Source organism: Physella acuta, unplaced genomic scaffold (genome assembly GCF_028476545.2).
Source record: "Physella acuta isolate Inbredline_101_S28 unplaced genomic scaffold, ASM2847654v3 ptg000168l, whole genome shotgun sequence".
In the NCBI taxonomy this organism is placed as follows: Eukaryota; Metazoa; Mollusca; class Gastropoda; family Physidae; genus Physella; species Physella acuta.
In genome coordinates, this window is record NW_026731687.1 from 1,043,311 (window position 1) to 1,052,954 (window position 9,644).

At 31.3% G+C, this 9,644-nt stretch overlaps 1 protein-coding gene across 8 annotated transcripts in view; it reads left to right on the forward strand.

Moving 5' to 3' along the window:
* LOC131936102 (ras-specific guanine nucleotide-releasing factor 2) overlaps positions 1–8,951 on the forward strand; it is a 95,776-nt gene extending 86,825 nt beyond the window's left edge. For 6 of the 8 annotated variants that reach the window (XM_059292969.1, XM_059292973.1, XM_059292975.1 and 3 more), the window contains 11 exons: positions 992–1,136; positions 1,562–1,671; positions 1,967–2,076; positions 4,082–4,261; positions 4,500–4,597; positions 4,697–4,781; positions 4,917–5,114; positions 5,788–5,867; positions 6,044–6,161; positions 6,516–6,584; positions 7,109–8,951. In XM_059292969.1, coding sequence (XP_059148952.1) covers positions 992–1,136; positions 1,562–1,671; positions 1,967–2,076; positions 4,082–4,261; positions 4,500–4,597; positions 4,697–4,781; positions 4,917–5,114; positions 5,788–5,867; positions 6,044–6,161; positions 6,516–6,584; positions 7,109–7,225 — 1,310 coding nt within the window. In that variant the 3' untranslated portion in view covers positions 7,226–8,951. Of the gene's footprint in view, positions 1–991; positions 1,137–1,561; positions 1,672–1,966; positions 2,077–3,297; positions 3,381–4,081; positions 4,262–4,499; positions 4,598–4,696; positions 4,782–4,916; positions 5,115–5,787; positions 5,868–6,043; positions 6,162–6,515; positions 6,585–7,108 lie in introns of those variants that run through there. The other 2 variants (XM_059292972.1, XM_059292976.1) reach the window with 2 other exon arrangements.
* The last annotated feature ends 693 nt before the right edge of the window (positions 8,952–9,644 follow it).

A 9,644-nucleotide genomic window follows, 5' to 3' on the forward strand; every position in this document is an offset into this window, starting at 1 on the left:
ATGTACAATACATTTTTACTGCCTAAAAACTGATACAAGTCAGATTAGTTATACAGATTAGTTATAATATCTTTAGTCATGTTCATTTATTAAATAAGGTTTTAACTTTCTATCTCAGTACTTAACAAAATACTGCATTTAAATGTTTTGGATATGTAATATACTATATTTATTTTTAAACTACACTACAATCTTTTGAAAAAAACATAACAAAACACCTTTTCAAAAATTGAAAATAAAATCTTTTTTTGTTGTAGGACAAATGGTCAGACTAAAAAATAATTTATTGTACGCTGTACACAAATTCTCTTGACCTTAAAAACATCTGTTTAAGTGAACTGGAACATGCGCATCCAATCTTCCAGCTGTAACTGGCACTCTTAACACAATTTTTGAAATGATAATTAGAAGTGAGAAAAAAGAACCTTGTTCAATATCTTTTAGTAGGCCGTATTTTATAATTACTTCATCATACCTTGTAATGGCTAACATCTGTTTGCTTTGAAATGAAATTAGATCTTAACCTACGCATTTTAATTTTAGATTCTTTTTACAAATTGTCAGCTTGTTAATCCTCTGTATTCCTAATGTTCATTATAGCCTATATCTAACACAGAATGCTTTTGTTTTCTACAAAACACATTTTTTTTAAAAAAGCAATTAAAATTTCTACTTACTTATAGTTATAAGGTAATTCAACACTTGAAAAATAAAAAAAGTTATAAATTTAAAAAAAAGTAATTCAAAAGTTTTTTATTATTTTTTCTTCCAATGATATATATTTAAGCAAACAAAGTCAATGTTATTTTATGCTGAAATTTAGTTATTACACCTTTAATGTTTGTATATTTACAATTTGCACTTTCTAAATTAATGTTTTCAATTTTGTAACATGAACATGTGTAGTTTTGACACATTAATGTATGAAATACTTTAACACATTAGTAAAGACCTAAAGCTTGGTGTCAACAAATTTCTCTGTAAATCTTAGTCTCAGGTAAGAGAGGCAGTGCTGAGGCAGAGAGCATCAGTATGGTATCTTCACCTCGCAGTAGTTTTGCCCAGATGGATGGGTCCCCTCCAACCAGGGCCAAGGCTGGAACTGTTGTTACATCATCTCGGGCTTCTAAAAGGAGGTAATTTATACTTGCTTTTTTTCTAGAAAACTTCACAATTTGTGCTTTTGTTTGAAAACTTTTAATTTTAATACAGTTTTGACTTAAATTTCTTGCATATTTCCCACTGTCTCTCTTGGTTAGACTTGACTTGAATTCCTAAAAGTTTCCCTTTCAAACCTGATGGTCTATGGGGCAAGGGAAGTAAAGTTCACTTGATTCTGTGACCTCGGCATATGAAGATATAGTGTGGTCAGCACTATGCCCAGCCGCCTTTACTTTCCCTAACGTGAGTTGGGTAGACTCATGGACGGTCTGCTGACTTGAACCCGGATTCGAACTCGAGACTTTCCGGTTAGCAGTCCAGCTCTCTACCGCTAGACCACTCCGTCCCATCACTTGAATTCCTAGCTGACTGTTATTTTTCTGCCATTATTCCCTTACAGATCCAGCTCCTCTGCAGCAACCACTGCATTTGCTGCTGCTACAGCTGGACTGGCCAGTTGTGCTGACCAGCAACAAAAAGGAATCTCTCGATACCTCAGTGTAGGGACAGGTAAGTGCTGGCACCTTTTTATCTGGCTATTTAACTTTAAATTCTTTTCATTAGTTTATCTGTTTTGTTATCAAGCCAATTAGTTAAACTAGAAAAAAAAAGCTGCTATCATAAAAATGATCTAGCAATGAAAAAATATCAGCATTCATTGTTTGCACTGGATGGTTGCTAACACCACTCCTGGCATGGTTGAATAAGTCACACATTTGGATATGTGTCCTCTTCATGATATGCTGTGTCTTTGACACCCCGTAGTCCTCCAATGCAAACTACTGAACACCCTATTGGCTAACAGGTACATTAGATGCACGCCCGGTCATGAAAAAAAGAGAGTCAGTCATCAGTACCGCTGCCACTATGCGTGTTCTAAATGTCCTCAAACACTGGGTCTCTAAGCACCAGCAGGTAAGCTAGCAGGTGGAAACCTCTCCTGGAATGTACTCACTGTTGTATCTATGGCAGCTCACCACTATTCTCCTGGAATGTACTCTTTGTTGTCTTTCTATCTGGCAGCTGACTTGTAGCACTATAGCCGTACAATTATCTATTCATATTGTTTCACTTAGTATGATGTTTAGTTTAATAGTAGTAGAAATATTTAACAATGATTAACAAAGTTCTGACTAAATATCTTGAGCACTAGTATTTGCATAATGTAGCTGTAATCTAGAGAGTAGTTGTTGTGAGACTGTTTTAACGTTTGTTTGATCATATCTATCCAAGTGTTTGGGATCTTGCATACTTTTGTTTGAAACATATACTTACCAATCTGTAAAATAAAATTAAAAATAAATTCAACTAATGGTCTATTAATTTAAAATTACTAATATTGTTTGAATCACTTAACATATCATGGTAAGAAAGTATGCAACTTTTCAGAACATTTACTTAACTATTGAGCAGTTTTATGAATATTTTTTCAGCAAATATGTTTAAATGTGATGTGCACCAGAATATATAAAGCTAGTATTGAAATAATATATGCAATGTATTTTAATAGAAATTATTTAATTAGCTGTTTATTGTTTTCTAGAAAACAAAATGTTTAAAATATCAAGGCATGATTTTTTAAAAGTAATAGCTATTTTCAGAATTATCAGATTATCATTTATGCCATTAATGTCAAACAATAATCATTGAGTCAGTCCAAAATATGCACATTTTAGATTTTTAGACTTCATAATTAAAAATTGAAATGTTATTTTCTACCTCTGATGTAGAAATACTAACATTATCATCACTTTACTACAAGTTAAAACAGGTGTAGCCTAAATAGAGTAGCTGTAAAAATTTTAGGATGAAAAAATACCTCTTCTTAAGTTTTTCATCCAAGTAAATAAATAAGTTTTAGAATAAATAAGACTAAAGTTGGCCTGATGATAGTGAATCTTAAACTGTATGCAAACATTCTACCATCCATCAGTGTTTGACAAACCTACTAATTCTCTTTCCTGTATTACAAAATAAACCTGTGCATGAAACACAGCCAACTGTCTGTTGTAAAAACATCTCCCATAGAATGGCATTAAGCCATTGTACAGTAGATATTGTCAGTCCCAACCTGCCAGCATGGTGCCACTGTTGTATTGATATCATTGCTTAATGTTGCGTTGTGTGTTCCTGCAGGTCACCCCCATCTTAGTATTGGCTCTGTTCACACTATGAGAGTCATTAAAATATTGAAAAACTGGATTTTTAGTAATTATGAGGTAACAGATTTTAAAAACATCCTTCACTGATTTTATCTTATTAACACTTCTATTTTAATACCTTTATTTCTTATGTTAAATATTTTTGTCATTTTAAAAGGATGCCTCAATATTTAAAAATAGCAATGAAAAAGATTTGTCTCAGTTGAACTTATGCTTAATGTAAAACTGAAGACCTAAATTTGTTGTAGTATTCCTTTTGTTTACATTATACATAGATTTGTGTTGATGGTCCTTGTTGTTGGTCGCACCTTTATTCTAGATTTTAAAATTTATTGATATATTATTATCAATATTGTTAACTAGTATTGTTTTTTTTTAAAAGTATGATTGTACAGTATCAGTGTTGGACATATATTTAATAAACTATGGTGTAGCTTGTATGTAAAATTTAGATTTTTCTCACAAATTTTTAAATACAAGTTTAATTGAAATAAAAGCAAAATAAATCAAGCAATGCTTACATCAGACTTATATAAATAGTGCATTGGTGACAAAAGAGTAAAAGGATCAAATGGATAAACTAATGCACATTAATCTTTTTTTCTTCATTGTCTACTGTAGCCAGCTTCATAGTTTTAAAATTATTTATAAAAAAGAATTGTATAATTTTTATGTCAACTTCATTAGCTTTAAATAAACATCAGCAAGATATGATTCCATGTCCATTTAAAAAGTAATGCTCTCTATAAAACACACAGGACTTTGAATCAGACCCTGAACTGAAGTCTCAAGTTGTTGATTTGTTGGAGGAAATGGTTGTCAATAGCAACCTCTTGCCTGCCGAACACAAAGCTGCTGCTTCAATACTCCGCACTATAAGTAAAGAACCATCTCCTGAGAAAAGGGTGGACCTAACACAGTTACTCATGCCTCCATCAGTATGTTGCACTCTTTCACTTTACCTTGAATTTAACTTGGCCTACTTAACTCAGATCTAAACATTATTATTCATTGTTTAATTTCTTTTTAATAATAATTGTTGCCCGATTTAAAATTTGATACAAACATTTTTTTAAAAAAGTGTGTTTTTTGGTATGGAACGCAAGAGTAAACATTGTATATTGATTCAAATGTGTCAAGTTTTAAAGTAAATGCTCACCACATTTTTTTTCCTAGTCAACATCGAAAGATAACCTGGATACACTCTCAGCTTTAGACATTGCTGAACAGTTGACATACTTAGATCATCAAATATTTATTGCTATTAGAAGCGAGTAAGTAAAAGAGTTGTATTTTTTACACCATAAGCTGACTGCTACATTATGCATACAGTTTATATTTAGTCTACATTTTCAAACTATTTTTTATGCCAGGGAGTTGTTAAGTCAAGCTTGGATGAAACCTGATAAATGCCACAAAGCTCAACATGTTCTCCTAGTCAGCAAAAGATTCAATGAAGTATGTTTCTATTTCCTTCATTGCAGTAACCATGGCACACTTTTAATATTGATACTGTGATTCTTTGATTTGTATTTCAACTATTTTAAACCAAGACATGAAATAAAGTAAAAACTTCTCTCTTTGATTTTGTAGGTGAGTCGTCTGGTTGTGTCTGAGATAGTCAGCAGGTCCAACATGCAAGATCGTGTTGCATGTATTGAGAAATGGGCAGCCATTGCTGATATCTGCCGCTGTATGCACAATTACAATGGAGTTCTGCAGATTTGTGCAGCTTTTGTAAATAGCTCAGTTTACAGGCTCAAGAAAACGTGGGAGAAACTATCTAAACAGGTGGGTTAGGGTCAGGTTTTATAACTGTGCACTCTGTTTTGGTTATCCTTCATGGGTTCTCTTAGAGTATCTTGTGGGTAGAATCCAGGCATACATTTTTATAGAGAAAAACATAACTATTAAAGATATTATTAGAAAATAACCTCACACACATCATATTTACATGTGGTTAGTTACTGTTCTTGAAAAACCAAAAAAGTTCATGAACAGCTAAACTTAAAGTTAAAACTATCAGTATATCCTTGATGTAACAGTATTTTAGCAGTCTCATCCAGAAGGTTAAAAGTTCATGTAATTAATTAAGCTAATTTTTTTTTCTTGGGTGACAAACCTAAAGAAACTTGAAAGAGGCCCACAGCTCGAAACACATAAGTCTATATCACTCAAAACATATAGGGCCCTATTTAAGATTAATGTAATTCATTTTTATGCTGATATAGAATGGTTACATAACTAAGGCCAGTGTTCTAGTTTGATAGCTCCCATGTTGTATAGTGAAGGTTAACAACAGTCTGAATCCATTAGTTTAGTATTAAAGTATAGGTTTTACCACTGGTACAAGTTGCTGGATACATGAGAGTTTTTTCAGCACCTTCTAAATATTGATGTAACAACAAAAATTGGTCTTTGTTTACCATGTAGAAAAAGTTCCTATATATATTTATCCATGTAGACTAAACAGATGATAGACAGACTTCAGAATTTAGTGTCATCTGAAGGCCGGTTTAAAAACATGAGAGATGCTTTACACAGGTATGCTTTACAGTTTTCAAGTTATTGTTTTGTCTCTCATGTAGCTGGGATACTTTCTCAGAATGTGTCTGTCATAAAATGACCTGGTTGTTTTGTATGCTTTCATTTATTCCCTATTTAAGTTTCTGTATGTATTTTTCTGATAAGGATTATCAACTGTTTGTCTTTCTGTTTAGATGTGATCCGCCATGCATTCCTTATCTTGGCATGTATCTAACTGATCTCTCATTCATCGAAGAAGGGACACCTAATGTTACAGAAGAGGGACTTGTTAATTTTTCTAAAATGAGAATGGTAAGGCCATATAACCATTCATAACTGAAACATATAAAATAAATATAAAAGAATTTTTAAAAAATTAATACTAAACAATAAATGTTTTAATCTCTTAGTTTTATTATATACTAGTGTACAGTAGTATATTATTGTGGTTTCAGTAGTAGGGTTAGTTTGAGAATCAAGGTTAGGGTTTTGGACTAGAGTAAGTGCATCGTTTACTAGCCAAATACAACCTTAAATATGTCGTGCTGAGTTTTTTTAAAAAAATACTAAATTTTATTGATTTTAAATCGATCATGCTTTGTTATATAATAAATTGTGACTTTAATTGAATGAAATTATTGAACTATATAAATCTTTTGCATTTAGATTGCTCATGTGATCAGAGAAATTCGTTTATTTCAACAAACATCCTACAAGATTGAACATCATCCACGGGTAAGAATTTATAAATAGCATTGATTATTCTTTGCAGTGAAGAATAAAATTAAAATAATGAGATCAAATTTGGCACATCTAAGGTAAAACAGGCATTTACAAAGCTGTAACAAGAGTTTAGCATTTTAGCCACTTTTACAACCAGTTCATTAAAGCTGTGTAAGATAAGCAGTTAAACAATGGTCAGTTACTTAACCATAGTTTTTCTTATTCTCTCCACTGACATGTTGTTAGATATGATCCTCACCTTGGTGTCAAGCCCCATGCCATCAACATTTAACTTTGAACAAATTCAGCAATTTTTCAAGTTATGTTGTCCTCACCCAACTTAATTGCATTACCACCTCCCCACCTTATAATACTAGTCAGCATTGTGTGTTTGGCTAATAAGATCAAGTGTGGGTTTTATTTGAAAAATAGTTTCATTCTAGAATAAGTAAAGTTTGATTATGTGTGAAAGAAAAATACATGACCTGTATCATTAAGTTACTAATGCTGGATGTAAATTGTTTAATTGAATGCAGGTAACCAGCTATTTGCTTGATCCAAGTCGGCTGTTAGATGAGGATCAAACATACAAAGCATCTTTGGAGATTGAACCTAAACAGTCTCGTTTGTCAGTGATCTCCACACCTTCCTGAGAAAAGCTCAAGTCTTCTCTTTTTCCCTCTCAATGTTTTTCTGACATGACTCACTCTACGCTTGCCACATGCCATGGCATAGCTTTGTGATACATTTTGTTGGTGATGTTTCCAATGATCCAAGTGGTGATATCTTCATTCAGCGCTGGTCGCAGTTCAAGTGTATTCCATCAACTTTTCAAACTATGTTTACAATGTATATCATTTGATTTTACATTACACAAAGTAACACACTTGTCCTATGTCAAGTCATACAAAATTTCTTTAGAAAAGGAAAATTGTGCAAGTGTTAAATTATGTATACATTTTTGGTTTAAAAGAAGAATTGTAATAATTAAATTAATAAAACATAAGGCACACCATAATCTGTTAAATTTACCGTACTCGATAATTTCTTTTTATATTAATTATGTACAATTGTTTTTTTCTGTACCCCAGTTTAATTTTCCATGAAACCCCCACCCCTCTCTGTCATCCTATCATGATTAATTGGCTTCCTGTTTCAAAATATTATCCATTTTACTTGAAGTATTTTTGGATTAATTTAAGTTTCAATAGCAAAAAAGGTGGAAATCTCTAAATGAAAAACATTGGATAATAGTTATTATGTTAACTAAAAATGTTAAAGATTTAGTCTGTTAAGAGGCAAAAATATTGGTCCGAATTTGCATTTTGAGCATAATCAGGGTCTGAGAGTTTTAAAGAACTGTACAGGTGCATTAAAACTTGGATTTAAGATTTCTGTTGTGACAAAAATATTGTGAGGATATAGTTTTTATAGGTGATATATTATTGATGGCTATTTTATGGTTGATGGTTTCTGCCTCTTAGCTGTTGATTTAACAGTTTTTAGCACTTATGAGTTGTAAACCATTTTGTTCTACACATGTAAATATTTCAAACATTTCGCTGTGTGTGAAATCATTCTAGAAACAATAGTTGAATCCCCCCTTGACCCAGGGACCATTACCTCATGAGTACTTCACCATTCCAACAGTTTTTTGTTTCAGCTGGGAAGGTTCTTGGTTTTCTTTGTTGTCAAATGTTTCAAACACGACTCAGACTTGTTCATACAATCATGTGTCATTCTCAGTGTTGTAGACTTATTTTTTGCTCCGACATTCACCTATGTAGGTGAGTTGATTCCTAGAGATATTTGTTAGACTCAAGCCAACATAGACTTAAAAGGCAGCATCTCAACTAGACTAAAAATTGTCAAGTCTATTGACAGGTTTACAAATTAATTTGCAGATGATATTTTCAAAACTCAGCACTCAAAATATTAAATTTTGCTGTTATGAAACATTTTGCCAAATAAGATTTAAATGATGATACACATATAGGCCTACATGTGAAAAAAAAAGCACATTGTAAACATGAATAAATTTGGGAAATTAATCATTTTTTTTTATTAATTCAAAGTTATGAGATAAATTTATAGGCCCTACATTGTTTAAAGCTTCTAAGCTAATTTTTATTTTCATTTTCTCTAATCATTCTCATTCTCTAAGAGATATTTAAACACTTGTTTTTTTCCTACTTTCTCATAGCAATCAATTCCATTAAACAGAGTATTTAAATGTTTGATACCATCATATTTAAACACAGCAGTGATCAAAGAGTTAAAACATTGATTAAACTTAAAGGGTTACTCAACAGAGGGAACAATATTAAAAAAAACCCTCTTGTATACTCATTTTGAACTTACTTCTCTAAATACACACAAAACTCATCTTTTTTAAATTTATACATTACATTAAAATTTACAGTTGATTCTCCTTTTTTTTTATATTATGTTCCTGTTTTTTTAATTTATAATTGTATAAGGTTGTAATTCCCTAAAATCTATAACAATAAATACATTGTTTTTTTTAAATTTATTGGTAATGCTCAAAATATCAACATTATATATTATACACGTTATACACAGTTCTGCTAATCTAAGATTTTGTATTGTGAGGTTTTAACTACTAACTCATTGCTTTGGTAAAGTTAAATTTGTTTACTGACCATTTTGAAAGAGTTCTAAAATAATTTCTGTTGAGATGTTTAGTTTTTCTTTCTCCTGAAACAGAGCCGTCTCTCTGCATTTAATTATACACTAATTTATACAATATAATACAATTGTGTACAATAAAGGGCCATGTGAAGTCATGTAATTAAATGTGCATAATGCTCACAATATATTTATTCTCATTTATAATATCTATCATGAAAAGTAAAATGCTTTTGTAGTGGAAGATAGATCAACCCTACTAAGTCTATTTCATGATATCCATGACACTTAGTGTTTTACATTCTTTGTCTGAATTCAATTTACTGTTTTTAAAAAAAATATTTTTCATATATTTATTTTTTTAGAAATATTGCATTTCCATTTTTGCATACCTAGTTATGTTATAGAATGATAATTTTTGAG